Here is a 25000-nt window from a genome sequence, read left to right on the forward strand (position 1 = left end):
GACTTACTAAAAGAACAAAAAGTTGTTACTTTGTATATTCCATAACTCATGTCTATTCATTTAACAACTCATTATACAGTTCCAAAATGATACTTCATGGTAGTTCAAATCACTGATCGTTTGCAAAAACGAAGTGTGTATAAAAAAAATATAAAAATAAAAGTTGCGTCATAGTAATTCAAATCATTAATCATTTGCAAAATAAGGTGTTTATAAAAAAATTGAAAAATAAACTATATTTGGTAGTAATACATATCAGTGATCGTTTGTACAATGAAGTTTCTATAAAAAATATAACAATAAAAGATTTTTTATAGTAATTCATATCACTGATCGATTGCAAAATGAAGTGTGTATAAAAAAATATAAAAATAAACGATGCGTCATAGTAATTCAAATCATTGATCGTTTGCAAAATAAGGTGTTTATAAAAAACTGAAAATAAAATATTTATGGTAGTAATACATATCATTGACCGTTTTTACAATGAAGTGCCTATAAAAAAATATACAAATAAAAGATATTTGGTAGTAATTCATATCACTGATCCATTGCAAAATGAAGTGTGTATAAAAAACATAAAAATAAAAGTTACTTAATAGTAATTCAAACCATAGATAGTTCGCAAAATGAAATGTCTATAAAAAATATATATAAAAATAAGAGGTATTTGATTTGTAATACATATCACTGATCGCTTGCAAAAATGAAACGTCTATAAAAACGTAAAAATAATTACAGAAAACGAAAGAAGGAGAGAGTGACAAGTCCAAAATTAGAATACAGCTCGTCGTCCATCATCAAAGCGCATCCCCTCACGTCCCATAAATAATGTTTCTCATCATATTTCTCGCCTGCAACTTATATATCGTCAGATGGCGCCGCTTAAACACTGCAATCCTCATCCATTAATATTTATGCGATCATATATTAACACAAACTAACTTTCCACTTGGGTTATCATTCCAGTTGGGGGCCATTGTTTAGAAACAGGGATGCGTTTATGAGATTAAAAATGGTGGCCACTTGATGGATGGCGGTGGGCGTGGAATGGGTGGGAAGGACTTAATTGGACAGCCGTAATAGCTAATATGGGTACGTGTGAAACTTAGGGCGGTGTCCATCATTCTGCGGATTTAGAGGCAAGCGTTGATCTTTAAATTACCTATGAATTTCACCTCCTCCTCCTCCTCCTCCTCCTCGTCCTCCTCCTCCTCCTCCTCCTCCTCCTCCTCCTCCTCCTCCTCCTCCTCCTCCTCCTTCTTCTTCTTCTTCTTCTTCTTCTTCTTCTTCTTCTCGGCTTAATCCCCAGTAGGGGTCGCTGTTTTCAATGGGCTTCCTCCAGCTGTTACCACCTTGAACAGCTCATTTCAGCACTAGTTTTGTCACGTATCTTAATGACGGCTGCCCTTCTTGACTCCAGCCTTTCCTAGTCATCCGGGCTTGAGACTGTCTTGCCCACCCCCACTCCTTACGGATGGCTAGTCTCTTAAACTACCTTTGATATGATTCAATTCTGCGTCACAGATGAAATAAGAAAAACACTAAACATATCCAAGAAAATATTTTTGCACTACGAACAAATTTTATATGGCGAATTATTTTGTACCGAAACCCACTCCTATTTTTGCCTATCCAATACCTATTTGCTCGTTCCATTGTGTATGAGTTAACTGAAAAATTAATATGATTACATTTCTGAGGTGAATGATTGATGTTTCAGTCATCAGTCACAGTCAGGCGAACCTGATCGATTACTTGCTGGCTATGCTTCGTGGCACAGAAAATTTCATTAGAACTTCAAAGGAGAACTCGATCACTATCTTATATCAAAGTTTTGTAGGTTTAATCACTTTATATAGTTGGCTTGCATTTAAGATAAGTTTTGAAATACTTTTCTTGGGTAACGAATACGGGTTATGCACAAGGCTGAGCCAATTCTGCTTGAAGTAGATTATTTGTGCATTCCTGGACAATTTAAATGCCTGATTTAGCATCTAAATAACTTATTCAGTGACCCCTCACAAAATTTCGGTAGGTGCAACTTTGTCAGCTGTAACGCTCCATAGCAGTGTAAGATTTTGTCAAATATAAAGATCCACAGCACTACAGAACTGTTAGATATAAAGATCCATAGCAGTGTAAGACTTTGTCAAATATACAGATCCATAGCAGTACAAAACTCTGTCAAATATAAAGAGCCATAGCAGTATTAAACTTTGTCAAATATCCACAGCAGTATAAAAATTTGTCCAATATAAAGATCCACAGCAGCATAAAACTTTGACAAATATAAAGATCCATAGCAGTATAAAACTTTGTCAATTATAAAGATCCATAGCAGCATAAAACTTTGTCAATTATAAAGATCCATGGTAGTATAAAACTTGGTCAATTATAAACATCCATATCAGTATAAAACTTTGTCAAATATAAATATCCATAGCAGTATAAAACTTTGTCAAATATAAATATCCATAGCAGTATAAAACTTTATCAATTATAAAGATCCATAGCAGTATACAACTTTGTCAAATATAATGATCCATAGCAGCATAAAATTTTGTCAATTATAAAGATCCATAGCAGTATAAAACTTGGTCAATTATAAAGATCCATAGCTGTATAAAACTTTGTCAACTATAAATATCCACAGCAGTATAAAACTGTCAAATAAAAAGATCCATAGCAGTATAAAACTTTGTCAATTATAAAGACCTATAACAGAATAAAACTTTGTCAAATATAAAGATCCATAGCAGTATAAAACTTTATCAATTATAAAGATCCACAGCAGCATAAAACTTTGACAAATATAAAGAACCACAGCAGTGTAAGATTTTGTCAAATATATAGATCCATAGCAGTTAATACCTTGGGAGAAAGCTTGTCTGATGTGTAGATTCATGTCAACAGATTAAGGGTATCAGAAATACGAAATCACCCAAATACTCTCTATTATTAAAGTAAAATAAAATAGATTATACTGTCCCCTTCAAGCCAGGGTGAAGGATTGCCTTTTCATGATGGAAAAAAGGGAACAAAAGAGAGCACGGGATGAAATGGCATGTAGCTTTGTTGAGCAAACCGCAGTGGTTCTTTTTCAGTACTTGTACCCCTTGATATCTCAGAAAATTTTCTCGTACCCACCCATCCAATATAAATACAATACAAACATATGTAAAGGATTAGTGATACAAACCTTGCTGAGAAATTATTAGATCGTATTCAATTACTGAACAAAGGTACTTTTTTTTATTTCAAATGAAAAGTGTCAATTAGTAGGATACAATGAATGCACATTATAACGGTAATAATTATACAGTACCATTGCACTGGCTATCATGTCTCGTACCCCAAGGTTTAACGTTTCGTACCCATATGACCTGGGTTAAGAACCACTGTCTACGGGGTAACAGAAGACTTTTATGAAGACAAAGTGAGACAAGCGTATGTTATGTGGTTGTTATGGAGAGATATGAGGAAGCCTAAGCATAAGATAAAGGTTTTACAGGGTATTACAAGGATCTTTGTAAGGCTTATGATACGGTGAATGGAAATACAGAGGTGACTGTCTATAATATATGATCGTAGATGAGTAGTTTGATAAGGGAAATAAAGATAAATTATAGATAAATAATGATAAAAGATATGAATAAAACGATCCTTGCAGGAACTCACAAAAACACTTGTTTGAAGAAATATTAAAATTTTTAATAGAGATTATAAAGAAATGATACTTGTAAAAACTCACATAAAAAAGAAAAAAAATAAATTTTTTGTGAAAAAAATATTAGACCTTTTAATGAAATATATGAAGAAAATAATACATAAAATGCATACCAAATGAAAAAACATTTCTCTGAAAAGATATTAAATATTTTACTAAAATATATGAAGAAAATGATACTTATGCAAATTCATAAAAACTAAAAAAATAAAAAAACTTAAATATCACATCTTTTAATAAAGACTAGGAAGAAAATGATCACATCTTTCAATAAAGATTAGGAAGAAAATGGCGCTTGTACAGATTTATTTAAAAAGGAGAAACGTTTTCATAAAACGATATTACATCCTTGAGAACAAAAGTAATTTGTCAAGACAAGGATACTTCAAGCCGATAAGTGACTGTCTGTCAGTCAGGGCAATAACAAGGGGAGTGTTTTCGCAGTCTCCCAGGATAAGTAGGACTGCTGGAAATGAACCCGGCTCATAATCAGATTGAAAAAGGTCTCTCTCATTACCTTCCTTGGCTTCATTACGGAAGTTTGGAAAGAAGACGAGAGGCTGAGGGAATTGAACCCAAGAACTCAATATCATAGATAAACTCGTCAGGCCACATAATTTCTCCTCTCTCTCTTTCTCTCTCTCTCTCTCTCTCTCTCTTCTGGTGTCGATGGCCTCTGTCATAAAGTAAACACACTTTCTCTCTCTCTCTCTCTCTCTCTCTCTCTCTCTCTCTCTCTCTCTCTCTCTCGTGTATTTTTGAGGAATGAAATTCGTCTCCGACGAATTTCTCTTTAATTTCATGTGGTTTGTTTTTGTATAAATATGTAAAAGAACACTATTCTCTCTCCCAAACGGGCATATAAACAAAAAGTCTTCCACCCACCCACACGCACACACAAACACACATATATTTATTATGAGCTTTTCTGAATGAATAATATTTTATATCTCTGTGCGTTTGTACTCATTTTTTTCCCAGAGATAAAAATATTTATGTAAATGATATCTACCACAGGGAGTTGCATATTTGTACTAATTTTGTGCTGATTTTTTTTTTTTTGAGGGTATTCACAGGGTGCCCCAAGACACAAAAAGAATGAAATAAATGACGCCTATTAGAAATATGTTTTTGTGTATTGCATATGTTACAATAACTCATCATCGATTTCGTGACTTCTCCCCTGCTTCGAGATAATTTTTAGAACGCTCAATGTTTTCTGTGAGAGAGAGAGAGAGAGAGAGAGAGAGAGAGAGAGAGAGAGAGAGAGAGAGAGAGAGAGAGAAATTTCATCGGGAGGAAAACTTTGTCAACTTTCATTCCTTTATCAGATCAGAACTCGCGCGCTGATGACATTAAACTCATGAACACAGAGAGGGGACATTGCCCTGACATCGAAGCTTCCCAAGGTTTGTCAGAGAGAACTGAACTGACTCTGTGTCACTGTCCTTACTACCTGTATATACCATCAATATTAACTTATATTTTTTTTTACTGAATCTCTCTCTCTCTCTCTCTCTCTCTCTCTCTCTCTCTCTCTCTCTCTCTCTCTCTCTCTCTCTCTCTCTGTGTGTGTGTGTTTGTGTGTGTGTATAGCAGAATTGTTCATGGTATAAGAAACAACTTAATTGCAGATTTATGTTCCCTCCCAGCTCCCTGATATTTAAAATATCTCTCTCTCTCTCTCTCTCTCTCTCTCTCTCTCTCTCTCTCTCTCTCTCTCTCTCTCTCTGTATAGCAGAATTGTTCATGGTCTAAAGGTACGTGTACACTGTAGATTAAAATCTAGCTAGACCTGGCTTCCTCTAGTGAGACTTACCCTAAAGCGTGTGTACACTACACCATAATTTGCTCTCCCTAGAACTTCGATAGAGTGGTGGTAGATTAAATCTAGCGAGACTGCTCTACCGTTAGTGTACACAGGAGGGTGTTTGACCAGGAAGCCTGTCTCGGTCAGGCTTGAGAGACTCAATGTTGAGATGTCACGGTCCAGGCACCTAGTTGCTGCAGCTGCGACATTAGTCATGAAGGCGTGGAAGAAAAAGACGAGAAAGAGACGCGTATGGGTCAGAAAATGGATAGCCAGGCGAAGTGAAGAGGGAGCACACGCCAAACTTTTAAGAGAATTGGTTGATGACGATGCAGTATCCTGTAAGAACTTTCTACGTGTGTGTTCTGAGGATCATGAATATTTGCTTGAAAAGGTGACCCCTAAAATGAAAAGACAAGATACTCATCTTAGAAAAGCAATAACCCCTTCGGAAAGGCCAATGCTTGGGCTAAACTTCGATTTTTAGCAACTGGTAGGTACTATGGATGATTAATACCTTCCAGTATATATGTGTACATCTATTACAAAGCATTCATGTACATGAAAGAAGGAAAATACGGCCTTTGCTATTGCTTTTATAGCATTTGCCGTCTTTTCTTTATTGCGGCACTGCATCAACAACACGTTCCAGAGTTCGGGGAACCTTTTATATTGCCGTATGAATGACACTGTCTGATTACTATACCATTTCCATTTTTCATTGGACGTCATTTTACTCACGTTGCACAGGAGTTCTCTCCCTAGATCGAAAAAATCTATTTAAGTCCACAAATAGATCTAGAGCAGTCTCAGCACATGCTCTCCACCTCGTGCCCACTACAACACTAGCTAGACTACAACAACTCTACCGAAATCACAGATTAAGTCTAGCTAGACCACTCTCACTGCTGTTTACACTAATTAGAGAGCTCTCACTACAGCAAATCTAGCTAAAATGTCTACAGTGTACACGTACCTTAAGAAACAACTTAACTGCAGTTTTATGTTCCCCCTAAGCTCCCTGATATTTAAAAATCTCTCTCTCTCTCTCTCTCTCTCTCTCTCTCTCTCTCTCTCTCTCTCTCTCTCTCTCTCTCTCTAGTAGAATTAATCATAGTTTCAAAAACAACATATTAAGTTGGTATGAGCAGTTTTAATGTTGAAAACAACTGAAATGTAGTTTTTTTTTTTTCTTAAGAAAAGTTGCTATAATGACCTTAACAACTAATTTCCGCAGAAACATCTAAAGAGGACTTATTAACAACCACGCCCCCGACTAGGGATTAAGCCGAGGGAAAGAAGCATAAGTAAGTTCATTTCCGCTTTTCATAGCGCTACTTTCAAAATTTTTTAACTTTGAAAGATGTCCCCTGGACAACGCATTTAAATATAAGGGCAGGATCATAAATTTACTATAACAGAAAGCTTCATAACAGGCTTAAAGTATTAATGAATCTCTAATGTGTAATGATACATGAAGGAAGGAAAAGATATGGAATTATGAAAATATATATTTATGCAGGGTTCTAATCTCATGACAGAAATCTACATAAGCAGGTTTAAAATATTTATAAATCTGGTAAGTATAATGATGCACGAAGGAAGGAAGACATGGAATTATGAACATATATATATAATACATATATATACATATATATACATACATATACATATATATACAAATATATATATGAAGAAGTAAACTCCCACACAAAATCAAACAAAAGAAAGTACGGGAAAACTCTCAATACACAAGAGAACTATTTGTACAAGAAGTTTCTAAATGACACCCAATTAAGGGATTTACAAAATTCAGTGGGTTCATGTATATAATATATATATATATATATATATATATATATATATATATATATATATATATATATATATATATATATATATATATATATATATATTTATATTTATATTTATATATATATATATATATATATATATATATATATACTGTATATACATATATAAATATATACATATATATATAATGTATATATATTATTGGGGGAATTTATGTTCATACCCAAGAATAGAGATTAGTGATAAAGTTATATCAATTTTATGATATTCTAACCCATCACTGTTCGGTGATTGCTCGTAACTGCCTCACTAATCACGTGTCTCTATCATTCCTTGTGTAAATGTATTATTTATTCTTTAGGTACACTGGAACTAGAAATATGTGGAAATTAATGCCATTTCTTCTGTGTATTTCTCAGCACAAACAAAATACATTATTTATCTTTGATTTCATATACATTAGGCCTAGATATTTTTGTGGATTAATGCTATTTCTTCTCTATATTTCTCACCAAACACAAAATGAATCATTCATCTAATATTTTTGGTGTAAATACATCAATTTTTGGGGGCAGGCTGGCCCAATAAATTTTTGTCGTTTAATGCTTTCCATTCTCTATATATCCCAGCACACACAAAATACGCTATACATATTTTAGAATTTGGATAAATCGGGCATAGAAATTTCTGTGTATTCATGCCACTTCTCCGCGTCTCTCAACACACAAAATGCATCATTCAACGTATCCACTTTCTATATGCTGACGCTTACATCAACGGTTTTTTTTTTTTTTTTTTTTTGGGGGGGGGTCCCGGATGAATGAAATTAGCGTAATCCTCCTGTGTCGAGCGGAAACCAGAATGTTTTTTATGCCACTTTTCCCGCCCCGTGATCAGCCTTTTGACCTGTCAACTTTAGTTCACACTTGATCATTGATTTTAGTGGGGGAGGGGGTTAGGTGAGTTAGTGATTATTTCCTGGCAGTTATCATCAAGAATCTAAATTTCGTTCAGGTTATAAATATATTGCTCAAAATGCCTACTAAGTAGTTTGTCACACAAAAATGCAACAATGTATCCAAAACTAGTGCAGTTAAAACCCCAGCTTTTGAAGGGCAATATAGCCTATACAGTTTGGATGCAATAATATAGTGCTTTTTTATGTTTTTTTTAGAAATAATAAGTGAATATGTAAACTTCGCTGCTGAATATAATTATTTTCAGCTTAGATTTCTTATACTGCATCATAATTATGATGTCTTCACTTATAATCAAAAGTTCGCTACATTATATTATTTTTCAAACACTGCTGAGGAATTCACATTTCCTAAAAGTTTCAAACTAGTATTCATCTTTATCAACGAGGTATTGAGAGAGAGAGAGAGAGAGAGAGAGAGAGAGAGAGAGAGAGAGAGAGAGAGAGAGAGAGAGAGAGAGAGAGAGAGGTAGGTTCGTAATCTTATTTGAACCATTTCCGGATATTTGCCAGATCAGTAAACCATAATCGTAATACGGGGGAAATGCTATTCATAAAATCATTGGAGTTATTGAGGCCGAAACGTTTTTGCTTATGCGTTTAAAATCCGGAGTTGAAAGGGGTATTCGGACATTAAATGTGTATGCTATTAGAATATGCAATAAACATATTTCTACCCACACACACATGTATATATATATATATATATATATATATATATATATATATATATATATATATATATATATATATATATATATATATATGCATATATATATATATGTATGTATGTATGTATGTATATATGCATGCATTTTTATTGTATGTGTATGCGTTCGTGGGTATTATAACTGAGATTTTATTTCTACACATCACATTTTGATTAGGCTACTTTGTTTAACTTCAGTCAAAACAGCGCTACACATACTTGCAGGTATACCACTATTATACCAATAAAATTTCACATGAATTTATGAAAAACTCAGCATTAGACTGACTATAAAAACTGATATATATATATATATATATATATATATATATATATATATATATATATATATATATATATATATATATATATATATATATATATATATATGTGTGTGTGTGTGTGTGTGTATGTATGTATATATATATATATATATATATATATATATATATATATATATATATATATATATATATATATATATATATATATATATATATATATATATGTATATGTATATATATATATATATATATATATATATATATATATATATATATATATATATATATATATATATATATATATATATACACATATACACATTCATGCACACAAACACGTGAAATCATGATGATAAGAAGAGAGGAGACACTGAAAACGAAACCTATCATCAAAACGTTTGGTTAAAATTCATTATTAGTGCAAACTTCAAAATTTCAAAATGAACACGGAACGACCGACGACACCTTCAAGGAAGACCAAAAAAAATATAGAAAATCTATACGAGAAGGCGGACTCCATATTAGAGAAATTACGCAACGTACATATTGGAAGGGCAGATCTGCAGTCAGGCGCGCGAGATGCCAAAGTTCATCTGGGGGGGAGGAGGTCTTTTACGTCTTATTTAAGGCGCCTCGTCTTAGCAACGTTTAACGCGATTTGATAGGGAATGCGTCGTTTGGAATAGGAAGGACATGAAGTTACTCGTCTCTCTCTCTCTCTCTCTCTCTCTCTCTCTCTCTCTCTCTCTCTCTCTCTCTCTCCGATTAAGGCAACGGATTAAAAGAGAACTTCATTAATGGTTCATTTTAGTTTTTACTCTTCGTTTGGAATAGGAAGGACATGAAGTTATTTCTCTCTCTCTCTCTCTCTCTCTCTCTCTCTCTCTCTCTCTCTCTCTCTCTCTCTCTCTCCGATTAAGGCAAAGGATTAAAAGAGTTCTTCATTAATGGTGCATTTTGCTTTTTACTCCTCGTCTGGAACAGGAAGGAAATGAAATTATTCCTCTCTCTCTCTCTCTCTCTCTCTCTCTCTCTCTCTCTCTCTCTCTCTCTCTCTCTCTCTCCGATTAAGGCAAAGAATTAAAAGAGTACTATATTACTGGTTCATTTTGCTTTTTAATACTAAAGGTCTGATCAGTAAAAGGCTTGTTGCTGATTTTTTATTTTAGATAATCTCTCTCTCTCTCTCTCTCTCTCTCTCTCTCTCTCTCTCTCTCTCTCTCTCTCTCAAGAGAGTAAGTTTGTTTTTAATAATACACGTAAAAGATAAACATTAAAACGGATCTTTTTGTAACGATTCTGAAAGAGATAAAAAATAAAACGGATATTTTTTGTAATAACTCCGCCCGGGATAAACATTACAACGGATATTTTTGTAACGATTCTGAAAAGGTCCTGTAAAACCTCCTATGACATTTCCGATGAACATCAAAAGATACGAAGAAACCTCATTTTTCGCCAGGGTGGACTGTGATGTACTGGGTAAAAAAAAAATAAAAAATAAAAAGAGATTAGAGATTAAAGACTGCATTGTTAAAAAGGGATTGTTTTAAGATTCTAATCAGGTAGAAAATTACTGAGGTCATATTTCGATGACTGCGCCCTGTTGAAATTTATAATTATTATAAGAGATTTCAACACTTTCTGTAATGAGATACAAATGAGGTTATGGAAGTTCTTTCAGTTTAATATTTTTAACGCTATAATAGCCCTTTTCATAAAAAGATATTATTTCTAAAGTTCTGTTTATGTGGGACAGAGAGAGAGAGAGAGAGAGAGAGAGAGAGAGAGAGAGAGAGATTACTATTACTACTACCACTGCTACTGCTACTACTACTACTACTACTACTACTACTACTACTACTACTAATAATAATAATAATAATAATAATAATAATAATAATAATAATAATAATGCCTTTATTTCCACATTTTAGTTTACAGTGCGTATATAAGTTTTTAACATGAAATAAATATACTAATATAAAAATTCACCAAATGATACACTAGAGAGAGAGAGAGAGAGAGAGAGAGAGAGAGAGAGAGAGAGAGAGAGAGAGAGAGAGAGAGAGAGAGAGAACTATCCTGCCCTGATGACACACGGCCATTATAAATAACACCAGGCTTCAACAAAAAGGATTTTCCCTAATATTCTTTTTGAAATTTACACACAGCATCCTTTCAGACAAAATCCCATCAAAATGTAAGCTATTATTGTCGCATAAACGCTACGAGAATTACACAGCTGCAAATCCTTTCAGCTCTCACAAACACACAAACACTGTATGAAATGTTAATGTGTTTATGCTGTGTTCATGCATATTGACAGCTAGATAGATAATATGTCATTACGAAATCATCCCAGACAATTAACGTATCAAGTGATTCTGGGTTTAATTAAATATATGAATACCTCTACTCACAGTGGGATATCTCAGTTAAATAGGCTGGTTTATCTTTGTTGCCAAACTGGTGCTTTGAATACCTTATGTAACGTAGGTATTTGTTTATCATTCAATATCTTCAGCTCTTTTCATTTCTAATGTAAAACAGATATTTATTTATTGTTCAATATCTTCGGATCTTCTGTAATTAGTAAGAGATTAGAATAAAAAATTTCGATTTGGTTTAAATCCAAAACTATTCGCCTTGTATTTTGCTACTTTACTTACATTTTTATCTATTTATTTATCAATTTGTTACTTTATTTTTCTCTTCTGATAACAGGTATCTCCTCTTTCTGTATTCCCCATTACCTTCTGTTGCTTTTTGCAAATGAACACCACATTCTTTGGAGGCTTGAATTTCATGTCAATGGCTTCTATAAGCTTGTTTCATATGAACAGTGATCATCTTTTGAATAATAATAATAATAATAATAATAATAATAATAATAATAATAATAATAATAATAATAAATTATATCCCTCTCATGAGCATAACATTTTATCAAACCCAATAATAATAATAATAATAATAATAATAATAATAATAATAATAATAATAATAATAATAATAATAATAATAATAATAAATTACATTCTTTTCGTGAGTATAACATTTTATCGAACCCAGTGGTGGGTTACCACGTCCATTAAGTGATAAATGCCGTGGTCAAACTTTGACGACCAAATAGATGGACATAAATGACAACCTGAGGTTGAAATATTTCCATCCAATATCTTAAACTAAGTTTCCCTTTCATTTTCCGATTGATGTGACGAAGAATTTATGGACTTAATATATATAAAATTTCAGTTAAACGGAAGATATAGGTTTTGAAAACTGCATTAAAACCCCTCTCTCTCTCTCTCTCTCTCTCTCTCTCTCTCTCTCTCTCTCTCTCTCTCTCTCTCTCTCTCTCTCTCTCTCTCTCTCTCTCTCTCTCTCTCTCTCTCCTTTTCATAATACCCCTTCATATATCAGTAATAAGTAAGAGCCAACATACTACTCAGTAACACTTCTGGGAAATAAATTCAGGAAGGTATGAAAACAAGAAACACGATATTTTTTAAATCTTATTTCTTTCCAATTGTACACCCCCCTTTTCCAACGCCCCCTTTTCCCACCCACCCTTCTTCACCCTCCTAAACCCACCCACCCCTATATAAAATAAGGAGCAAGTGCTCTAGGTTCTAAGGACCCTAAGCCCATTTGGTGAAAATAGACCAAGGCTTTGAAATTTTCCAATAAAAGGAAGGCCTTCCTAAAGGTAATTGGATACTTGTCAGGTATTTGTAGGGTATAGCCAATACCTATTGGCTATGGTAGAAAGGTTGAGACCCAGAAGACCCGGATGGGGGAGGAATTGCGACCCAGAAGACCCGGATGAGAAAGGATCTTCAAACCTAGAAGAACCGTAGGGGAGAGAACCTTAAGACCCGCAAGAGAAAGAATCTTGAGATCTGGAAGACCCGGAAGACACTTAAGGGAAAGAATCTTGAGACCCGAAAGACCCTTAAGGGAAAGAATCTTGAGACGCAGAAGACCCGAAGAGAAAAAATCTTGAGATCCGGAAGACCTGCATAGAAGAGAATCTTGAGACCCAGAAGACCCGTAAGGGAAAGAATCCTGAGACCCGAAAGACCCTTTAGGGAAAGAATCTTGAAACGCAGAAGACCCGGAAGAGAAAAAATCTTGAGATCTGGAAGATCTGGATGGAAGAGAATCTTGAGACCCAGACGACCCGGATAAGAGATAAATCGAGACCTGAAAGACCTGTCAGGGAAAGAATATCAAGACCCAGAAGACCTGTAAGGGAAAGAATCTTGAGACCCGGAAGACCCAGATGGGAAAGAATCTTGAGATCCAGAAGACCCAGATGGGAAAGAATCTTGAGACCCGGAAGACCCAGATGGGAAAGAATCTTGAAGCCTGGAAGACCCATAAGGGAAAGAATCTTGAGACCCAAAAGACCCGTAAGGGAAAGAATCTTGAGACCCGAAAGACCCATAAGGGAAAGAATCTTAAGACCTGGATGAGAAAGAATCTTGAGACCCAAAAGACCCGTAAGGGAAAGAATCTTGAGACCCGAAAGACCCGTAAGAGAAAGAATCTTGAGACCCAAAAGACCCGTAAGGGAAAGAACCTTGAGACCCGAAAGACCTGTAAGGGAAAGAATCTTGAGACCCAAAAGACCCGTAAGGGAAAGACTCTTAAGACCCAAAAGACCTATATGGGAAAGAATCTTGAGATCAAAAAGACCCGTAAGAGAAAGAATCTTGAGACCCGGAAGACCAGGATGGGAAAGAATTTTGGGACCCGGAAGACCCCGATAGAAAAGAATCTTGAGACCCAGAAGACACAGATAAGAGAGGAATTGAGACCCGAAAAACCCGTAAGGAAAAGATTATCAAGACCCAGAAGGCCCGTGAGGGAAAGAATCTTGAGACCCAGAAGACCCATAAGGGAAAGAATCTTGTGACCCAGAAGACCCATATGGGAAAGAATCTTGAGACCCGGAAGACCAATAAGTCCCAGATGAGCCGGACAGGAGAGAACCTTGAGATTAGAGACCCAGGAGACCTGGATATGAGAGAAAGCAAATCCAAAAGACTCGGAAAAGAGAAACCTACCTCTCCTTTCCAATTTTCCCCTTCCATGATTTCCATGGCTCCAACAGGTATTCCAGCTTTCCAGCGAGGTGGTGGTGACGTCACAACCTCCCAGCCTGGTTGGTCTTCATGTTTCTAGGGTAATTAAAAGGATTTTTGAAGCCATTATCCCCTGAACTTTCAAGGTTAATCTGAGAGGGTGAAGGTTGTCTGGGGTGACAAAGGATGTATAATACTCTCGCTGTTAATGAGAAACAGCTATTGGGAATAGAGCGAATCAAATTTGCTTATTTGGGGAGGGGGGGGACTTCATTTCATTAACTTGCCAATTAGTTTATTATCCAGTTTAGTTCCTGTCTCTCTCTGTGTCTCTCTCTCTCTCTCTCTCTCTCTCCCTCTCTCTCTCTCTCTCTCTCTCTCTCTCTCTCTCTCTCTCTCTCTCTCTCTCTCTCTCTTGAAAAGGGGAATCGAACAGATTCCCGAAAGCTCTCTGTGGAATTTATTTTTAAATATATTTGTGCCCATACATACCTGTGAATTTGTTTCTCCTATAATAATAATAATAATAATAATAATAATAATAATAATAATAATAATAATAATAATAATAATAATAATAATAATAATCCCGTGACGTCAATTTGTTCAAAGAGAAAAGCCAAACGTCCCAATGTAATCCCCACTAAGTTATTGTACCAAACACCCCTTTCTTTTCTTTCTTTGGGCAATTGTAATTGCAGACCTCAAGCCCCTGCCTCGTATCCTCTCAAAACTTTTGACTCCTGCCTTCCTTATTGACATGCAGTGGGATGTGGCTCCTGAATACGACTTCGCGACCTTCTTTTGACCTGGCTATTGGCCTTACATAAAGCCCAGTTAAGCCGTTATGTCACCTGAATGACAGGCGGGTATTGTAGCTTCGCTGCCGTGCGCTGTATTCGTTAAAGGTATCGAGTGGGGAGTGACACTCTAGTTATCTTTCTTTTTTTTATGGTAATCTAGTTTTCTTTATTATTTATTTATTTATTTGTGGATTATTTATGTTCTTTTACCAGTTTTGGTGCATATTCTGTATTCTTCAATAAGTCCTGAGTGGTGGAATTCATCTTACAATTGACTTCTTTTATCCAGTTTTGGTGCATGTTCTGCATTCTTCAATAAGTCCTGAGTGGTGGAATTCATCTTACAATTGACTTCTTTTATACTTCAAATATATTTACAAAGATGTTTACCTCGTGAGTGTAAAGCTAGTTTAATTGCAAAACTATTGCACAAGGGGATTGTGAACATTTTAATTCCTAAATTAATCTAAAATAAGTAAAACGTTTTTATAAAGCTCTATTATAAAAGTCTGAATCCCACAGTAATCTAAACTAATTTTTCATCAAACACATCATTTATCATGTCTCTACCGCTGTAATATCTTGACAAACCAGCCACAAGTAATCAAGTGGTCTTCTCAACTCCTTTCCCAAGCGGCCTTGACATTTATAGTAATCATTTCCTTGCTTCAAGTGCTTGTCTCTCTTTGCCACGAAGAGCTTGCTGCTATTGGCTGGATGCAAACCTTACTTTATATAAATTCCTTCGAGGGAGGATTACTCAATAGGTGGCGCCTTTAATTTCAGAAATACTGATTCAGTTGCCTTGAAATTCCTTCTTTGTTCATTTTATATATATATATATATATATATATATATATATATATATATATATATATATATATATATATATATATATATATATATATATAAAATCCTTTGAAGGAGATCTCTTGAGTGTGCGGACCTAACATTTAGAATTACTTATTTATTTCTTCTCAAATTCTTTCTTTCTCCATTATTGGTGCTTATCTAGATTTAACTCAAATTATAGAACGTGAAAGATATGACACTGAAAAACAGCTTTTATAATGTATATTTAAAATTTACAACTCAGGAAATCACCATAAAATAAGATGTTAAAATCTACAAGAAAATTTATGAGAGCCTCAAATCAGGAAATTACCGCAAGGGGTAAGACGTTGAAGCTTCAAGAAGCATAATAGGAGCCTCTGTACTTGCCCCACAAACACAGACACAATCATTGGATCCAATGCCAGGTAGTCAACCCCACTTGCGGACGGAAAATTGGTTATGCTAAACGTCCCATCGAGGAAACGGGTCAGGATTAAACCTGCAGGGGGTCAATCAGAAGTCAGCAGGCTAACCCAAGGTAAACGTTATCAGGAGGTCCAAAGGTAACTACAGTAATGGTAGGTTGCAAGGAATGATTGGGTTGTTGCGCTCAAAACTGATTTGGATTTCATAATAGCAGATATTTCCAAAGATTTTACCTAGGAATATTATCACTTTCTCTATATTTATTATTGTTCAAGTAGATCATCTCAGCAGGTCCACAAGTACCTACAGTAATGGTAGGTTGCAAGAAATGATTTGGTCAATGTGCTCAAAATTGATTTGTATATGAAAATAAATTTCTAAAGTTTTTGCCAAGGAATATTATCACTTTTTCTATGTTTAATATTGTTCAAGTAGACCATCTCAGCAGGTCCACAAGTACCTACAGTAATGGTAGGTTGCAAGAAATGATTTGGTTAATGTGCTCAAAATTGGTTTGTATATGTAAATAAATTTCTAAAATTTTTGCCAAGGAATATTATCGCTTCTTCTGCATTTATTATTGTTCAAGTAAAATATCTAAGCAGGTCCACAAGTACCTACAGTATTGGCAGGTTTCAAGAAATGATTTGGTTAATGTGCTCAAAATTGATTCGTATATGTTAACGGATATTTCCAAATTTTTTACCTAAATATATTATCATTTTTTTCTACACTTTCTGTATTCTTGTTCAAAGTATTTTATATCCAGAGGGACATTAAGAGTTTTTGAAATATTCACAAAAAACGAATTGGTTATTGTATTCAAGATTGAATTTGTATACATTAAAAGCAGATATTTCCAAGGTTTTTATCGAGAAATATGATCACTTTCTTCTACACTTTCTTTATTGTTGTTCAGAGTATTTTTTATCCAGAGGTACATTACGAGTTTTTGAAAATATTCATAATATTCAGATAAACTTACTCGCTACTCTAGGAGCAGAGCCTGCTTCATCACATAAATGAATTAATCAATCGACAACAAGCAACAAACAATAAACAATTAGAAGCAAATCCTACCGTTGTTTATTGCCGTTTTTATTTTGTTGTTCTTTATAATACATAATGTCGTTTAACTTCTCATGGCGAAGTTATTTTACATTATATATTCGAGGAAATAAATGTCCTTTCAGTGCCTTGAATAGGCCTATGCAATTTTTAGTTTGAGAGATAGCTAAGACCTATAGCATAGATGCAACAGACATCTAGCCAAAATTCTACAAAAAAACTAGCAACTAATCTGAACCATAACGTTCAAAATAATAAATTTATGTGTGAAATAGATTATAATATGCTTATTAAACTAATATATGCATACACGTTCTGCCCTTCAGGTATAAAAGATGCTATTTTGAGGCAGAAGTGATTCTGCCAGTGCGACAAGAGGACAATTTGGTGTCAATGTAGGTCATTATAGGTCAATTGGCATCAGGAAATACCTCGCCTTCCCTGTCCTTGTACAAACTCGCTACGCTAACAAGACGATCACTCAAGTCTTCGAGAAGAAACTCGAGGAGTGTGACGAAGGTCACAAGCAGTCAAGGGATGCGGGAAAGTAAGTTAAAGGAACTGAAGAAGAAATTCCTAAAAAAAAAAAAAAAAAAAAAAAAAAAAAAAAAAAAAAAAGTGCATATACTTTCATACACGTCTCCTTGTATTTCAATCCTTTGCTTGCATTTTTATCTGTTTATTGATTTATTTGTTAATTTACTTTTTTTCCTTTTTTAATAATTGACTCTTCATTCTGTAATTCCTGATACTTTTGGAAGCTTGAATATCAAGTCAGTGGCCCCCGAGGCGGGATTGTTCCATAAGAATAGGGTTCATCTTCCGAATAATAATAATAATAATAATAATAATAATAATAATAATAATAATAATAATAATAATAATAATAATAATAATACTGAACCTTACGTGGGACAATAATATTCTTTAGATGATGATAATACCAGAACCTTTTCTTGGGTGTTAAATGCTGGGATACGGTTACAATTTAACTTGAGATTCTTAATACTTAAGAGGACTGCTGTCCTCATCATTGCAAATTATTTATATCGGGTTCCTGCTTTCTTGAGTGAGTGTGTGTGTGTGTGTGTGTGTGTGTGTGTGTGTGTGTGTGTGTGTGTGTGTGTGTGTGTGTGTGTGTGTGTGTATCTTACTCCACGATATTTCTTGATCAGACCTCTCATCATTTACTTTATTGATTCCTCGTCCCACTAATCTGTTGAATAACTATTCCACGAATCTCCAGAGTAATCTGTTAACCGCCTCAAAATGAGAATGTTTAAGGATTCCCAAAATACCACCGGGGAGTTGAATTAAGGAACAGAAACAGCAATCAAGTGAGGAAGACCTAGACGACTGAAGGTAAGATGGTGGAGGAATTTTAGGTGAATCATTTTATTTAAATGCTTAAGGGATAGAAATATGTCTGTTTCAAAAGGGACTTATAGTGCGGTAACCTTATCAATCTGTCTTATTAATAATAATAATAATAATAATAATAATAATAATAATAATAATAATAATAATAATAATAATAATAATAATAATAATAATAATAATAATAACAATAATAATAATAATATACAGTATATATTTTATATATATATATATATATATATATATATATATATATATATATATATATATATATATATATATATATATATAGGCTATATATATATATATATATATATATATATATATATATATATATATATATATATATATATATATATATATATATATACATATATATCGGAAAGCTTAAGAATCCATTGTTCATAAGTTATCCATTTGCAATGATCTCTCTCTCTCTCTCTCTCTCTCTCTCTCTCTCTCTCTCTCTCTCTCTCTCTCTCTCTCTCTCTCTCTCTCTCTCAGGCCCCTGTAGAAACAAAGGGTAGAGCTGTGCTTTCTAAGCACTTTGTTTCAAGAGTAGCAAAGGTCTGCGCCTTCCCTAAGGGAGGTTTATCACACAAAGATTTATAACAAAGAGGTTTATCACAAAGAGGTTTATCAAACAGAGGTTTATCGCACACAGGTTTATAACAAAGAGGTTTATCAACCAGAGGTTTATCGCACACAGGTTTATAACAAAGAGGTTTATCAACCAGAGCTTTATCGCACACAGGTTTATCACGCAAGGCTATCGTCATTATTCCTCATAAAATAATTGCTAACTATCAAATGCAATATACAGTAAGGCTGGCCAGTGCCTTCATTAAGTCCTCAGATAGATGGCGGAATTTTCAACATTCTCTCTCTCTCTCTCTCTCTCTCTCTCTCTCTCTCTCTCTCTCTCTCTCTCTCTCTGTGTGTGCGTGTGTGAGTGTGTGTGCGTGTATTTGGCATTCTGGGAAATGACAGAATTTTCAACTCTCTCTCTCACTCTCTCTCACTCTCTCTCTCTCTCTCTCTCTCTCTCTCTCTCTCTCTCTCTCTCTCTCTCTCTCTGTATGCTTGGCATTCTAGGAAGTGACAGAATTTGCTAATCTCTCTCTCTCTCTCTCTCTCTCTCTCTCTCTCTCTCTCTCTCTCTCTCTCTCTCTCTCTCTCTCTCTTCTTTTCAATGTACCACAAACCTATTTATGTTATTTCGATTAAACGTCAAAATATTCATTTTTTTTTTAATATTTAATTTTTGTTCTTTTTTTTCATTAGACTGCACAAGGTACGAAAATTCTAGAGAACTTTTTTTTTTTTTTGGATACAGACCCGTGAGGAATTTTATATAGAATTGTGGCAACAGGTGGAATATAATTTAGGAATATATTTGATTAAGCTTTGATGATCGCATTCGAGTACGACGACTTATTCCGAATAGTTGATGAGTTTCGTAGGTATAAAGACGAGGAAATTTTAATTATTTTTTATGGTAGGTTTTTGGGTAATATGATAAAAAAAAATATAAATTCCTGTAGATTCATGTGCGAAGGCTTATTCCCAATATTTGATGAGTTTCGTACGTACAATGACAAACAAATTTTAATTATATTTTTATGGTAGGTTCTTGGGTAATAAGATAAAATATACATTCGCGTAAAGCTATTTTGATACTTAGTTATGATGGACATATTTGAAGGAAGTTCTTTCAGTATCAATTTTAATGAACAAAAAGACAGACACACTTTTAGATAGATAGACAGATAGACAGATAGATAGCTATATAGACAGATGTATAAGACACGCCTATTAAAAACGTAAACTGAATATACTACGTACCGTTTCAATAAAAACCAAGATACTGCTCGCTCGCTCTCTCTCTCTCTCTCTCTCTCTCTCTCTCTCTCTCTCTCTCTCTCTCTCTCTCTCTCTCTCTCTCTCTCTCTCCAAACGAAAACTAATTTCAGGTTTTTCTCTATTACCTCTTTCCCCTACCATCATTACGGGAGCTCTAAAAGTTTTTAATCTCTTTAGAAAACGCAACTTCCCCTAAGTAAGTAACTAAGTCTCTATCTCCTGTAACATAATTGGTATTCGATATTCTCTGTATTTTGTTTCTTAGTGGCTTTTATATTCAAATATGAACATCCTGATGAAATTCTTAGGTGAACAAAGGTTTATTTCCTATCCTTCGTTTAAGACCCTGAATAAATTCTTAGGTCAGTAAAGGTCAAGTTCCTGCTTTGTTTAACGCTTGTGTTCCTCCACGGAATTTTTGTGATGTTTCTCTGAAATTCGTGATTCTCATAAATTACATCAGTTTTATGTAATTACTGAGTTATTAGGAGATTGTCGAATTTGTCAAAAGAATTTGTCACCAAAATTAATTACGTATCCAAATTTCGACAAGAACAACCTGAGAAAATTTAGTGACCTATATGTAATGATTGAGTGGTGGGGATATCGCATCGAATTTGTCAAAAGAATCTGTCACAAAAACTAATTATTTATCAAAATTTTGACGAGAACTACCTGTTCTAAAAACGATACATCTCGGGGCTTTCCAATCGCACTTGGCCGTAGAACTTGTCACGAAAATGAATTGCTTGTCCAAATTCTGACAAGGACAGCCTGTGAACTTAAAGTGACCTACCTGTTCTATCAATGATACAACTCGAGGCTTTCTCGGTTATACACAAATCCCAGGCAAATATTCCCTTACTCTTTTGTCTCGTGTTTAATTGGCTTAACGGGACAAGACCCAGATTATAAAACCAGAACTTGGGAAGTTTAATCTTCTCGCTCGAACAGGCAAGTAATTAAGTTGAAAGAGGAGGAGGACGTGGGATTTTCAGGTACAGATTAGTTCAGTGGTTATGCACGGAATAGAGTCGGTATTTCACGCAGTTTTATGGATTCGCTGTCTTGTCGAAGTTTGAGAGTGAATTTGAGATTCCCCTGAGTACTCAAGATTCTGGGTGGGGTATTTTAATTCCTATTCTATTTGTATTTCATGTTTCCCTAATTACTTAAGATTCTGGGTGGGGTACTTTAATTCCTATTCTATTTGAATTTAGTGTTTTCTGATGCATTAAAGTGATTTTGAAGCCATGTTGGGATATCAAGTGGCGGACAATGAAGCGTTTGGGGAACTGTACAGGACTGTTATGTATGATTTCTAAAACGTACAATTATTACAAATAAATGAAATTAGTTGCGTGAAATGAAGTACTTACAGTTTTGCATTCCGAAGGATAATCTTCCACTTGCTGTGACGTTTCTACGCCCGATATCTATAAAAAGAAAAAGAAAAAAAGACATCATTAAAACGGCCACGCGTAAATTTCAGCGAATGAGCATAGTTAGCAGATATATTCACGACTTATTTTAGTTCACCAAAGCCATAATTATTTCAGTATTATTAATAAATGGCACTGAATGTTATGTCCTGAAAAAGACAGACTTTCATGTTTATTCTCTGGTATATCTGCTACTGTCCATTTCTGAACACTTATTCTGTAGGTTACCCGAACTTCAAGTACCTTTGACATGATGCTTATATCAATTAATATGCAAAGATTGCTTTATAACAGGAAAACCTACAACTTTACTCAGTTATGATATTGTTATACTAGATATACTATGTAATTTTTTTTTTTTTACATTTTTTACAATCCTCATGGAGGAATAACTAATGGCTGAATCAGAATCCATTACTAAGCGACTCTATTTAAAACAAAGGTCAACAGTACAAGTCAGGCGCCAATTCTGCCCTAAAACGGAAGACTGCAGTCTGCAAAAATACAAAACTGAGAAAAATGATAGATGCTCCCTTGCCTTACTGCTGATTTTGCAGATACTGCAAATGGGACTCCCTAAATACTCGTGGAAAGCATTGTCGAATCATTCTGAAACTGCAGTAACTTGTGCACTAGTGTTTCACGAACCCAATTGGTGGCATATCTCAATTTCGAGAATTTTGCAGATCCTGCAGTTTTCCATTATTGGGCAGAATTGACCCTGTGGTAAACAGGTATAAAAGTATAATACCTGTTTTCTTACTTGTTCCAAAATGTTTATCCAAATATTTTGGCCCGAAAGCGTTAGTAATTTATTTGTTCCAAAATATTTATTTAACCAAGTTGGGCCAAAAAGTGTTTGTGATGCTTCAAGTTACCTCTTCGTAATTTCTCAGCCTTGCTTTGGGAACATACGACAAGGCGGCCCTGGGATATTTATTTGTGCACGTAATTTTGGCGTCGCTCTTACGTCCCAGCTACTGTAATCTCTTGGTCCCAGCTTCCATAAATAAGCAAGCATTCAGCCCCAATTCCCTCTTCAAGAAGCCTGACCTTTTACTTATGTATTTTCTTGTTACTTGTCCTATGTTATATGTAGATTGATTTTTATTCATTTTTAATATAATTTAGTATTGTTACCTTTATTAAGTTTATATATTTCTTTCAGTTATGATATGTTATTCTATATGCTGTTTTTAATCATAATTGAAAGACATACTCTCACTATGTTTAAGCTGAGTTGTGCCTTCACAATTTGAAGAGAATTTTATATACACCATTGCAGTCTTCACATAATAAAAGGGGATCTTTCCATACTTAACATTATATATAATATATATCTATGTATGTATGTATGTATGTATGTATATATATACATACATACATACATACATACATATACCCCATTTTATATACCCTATTGCAGTCTTCACATAATAGAAGAAGGGAATCTTTCCATACTTAACATTATATATATAATATATATCTGTATGTATGTATGTATGTATGTATGTATGTATGTATGTATGTATGTATGTATGTATGTATGTATGTATGTATATACATATATATAATAACATAAGATCCGGAATTTCAAATCCATGGGGATGGAAAGCATATATGAGTAATGAGAGGGCAGATTACCGATTAAGTGGGAAGGGGGGGATGGGGTTGGGGGGGACACAACGGGAAGATTAGCCCCTCCATCAATTACCCAAAATGTCAAAAGGTTATCAGAGTCAGAAGGTCCTTGTTCCTCAATGATGGACGATCTGAATCTATATATTCACGTGGCATGAGGATGGGTCATGAAGATCTGAATAATTGTTTATTTGTCGATATATTTTGTTTAAAGAAGTTTTCAGAAAAGGAAGGCGTGACAAATATTATTAGCATCGCCCTGTCAAATTCTGTTTAATATACTTTCATTGATACGTCGATTAAATCGAGATTTTAAACTAAAATGTTTAGTAAAGGAAGTGTTAACATTTTTCGTCACTGCCCTGCTATATTTTTTTTAATATACCAGCATTGCTACGTAAATTATGCCAAGAGTTTATTTCCTTTCTATCATTGAATCTTTAGCTGAAAACCCTTCGGGATAGAGTCAGCAGACTTTATAACCCAAGGAAAAGGTGATAAATAAATAAATCTGAGGGAACACAAAATAAAACCGATACACTTGAAACTGAGTAGCCTTGTTTTCAGAAAAGGAAGGCGTGACAAATATTATTAGCATCGCCCTGTCAAATTCTGGTTAATATACTTTCATTGATACGTCGATTAAATCGAGATTTTAAACTAAAATGTTTAGTAAAGGAAGTGTTAACATTTTTCGTCACTGCCCTGCTATATTTTTTTTTAATATACCAGCATTGCTACGTAAATTATGCCAAGACTTTATTTCCTTTCTATCATTAAATCTTTAGCTGAAAACCCTTCGGAATAGAGTCAGCAGACTTTATAACCCAAGGAAAAGGTGATAAATAAATAAATCTGAGGGAACACAAAATAAAACCGATACACTTGAAACTGAGTAGCCTTGTATTCATTTAACTTCAGGTAATGTTCTTAAATTATCTAAGGTAATATCTGAATCTTTATAAACACGAAATAACAATGTTTTTCTACACAAATGTTCCCAGGAGACAATAAAAAATTACCATCTTTACAATATTACTTATCTATGGTAATGTCTGAATCTTCATAAACACAAAATAAAGAATGTTTCTTGACACAGCTTCTCCTACAATAAAACCAATGTTTTTTT

The 25000-nt window shown here is 34.2% G+C and overlaps 3 protein-coding genes across 5 annotated transcripts in view; 2 read left to right on the forward strand and 1 right to left on the reverse strand.

The window, feature by feature from the left end:
• LOC136826343 (uncharacterized abhydrolase domain-containing protein DDB_G0269086-like) overlaps positions 1-1305 on the forward strand; it is a 73140-nt gene extending 71835 nt beyond the window's left edge. The window contains exon 3 of the mRNA XM_067083597.1: positions 1141-1305. Coding sequence (XP_066939698.1) covers positions 1141-1305 — 165 coding nt within the window. The remainder of the gene's footprint in view (positions 1-1140) is intronic.
• The window catches only part of LOC136826227 (somatostatin receptor type 2-like), a 247614-nt gene that overhangs the window by 84758 nt on the left and 137856 nt on the right, over positions 1-25000 (reverse strand). For all 3 annotated transcript variants that reach the window (XM_067083301.1, XM_067083300.1, XM_067083302.1), the window contains one exon: positions 22168-22224. The gene's annotated coding sequence lies outside the window, so the exon portion shown is untranslated. The remainder of the gene's footprint in view (positions 1-22167; positions 22225-25000) is intronic.
• LOC136826344 (uncharacterized) lies at positions 13613-14248 on the forward strand. Its single transcript, XM_067083599.1, has one exon. The coding sequence runs from the start codon at positions 13613-13615 to the stop codon at positions 14246-14248; it is 636 nt and encodes a 211-aa protein (XP_066939700.1).

This window comes from Macrobrachium rosenbergii, chromosome 40, assembly GCF_040412425.1.
Source record: "Macrobrachium rosenbergii isolate ZJJX-2024 chromosome 40, ASM4041242v1, whole genome shotgun sequence".
In the NCBI taxonomy this organism is placed as follows: domain Eukaryota; kingdom Metazoa; phylum Arthropoda; class Malacostraca; order Decapoda; family Palaemonidae; genus Macrobrachium; species Macrobrachium rosenbergii.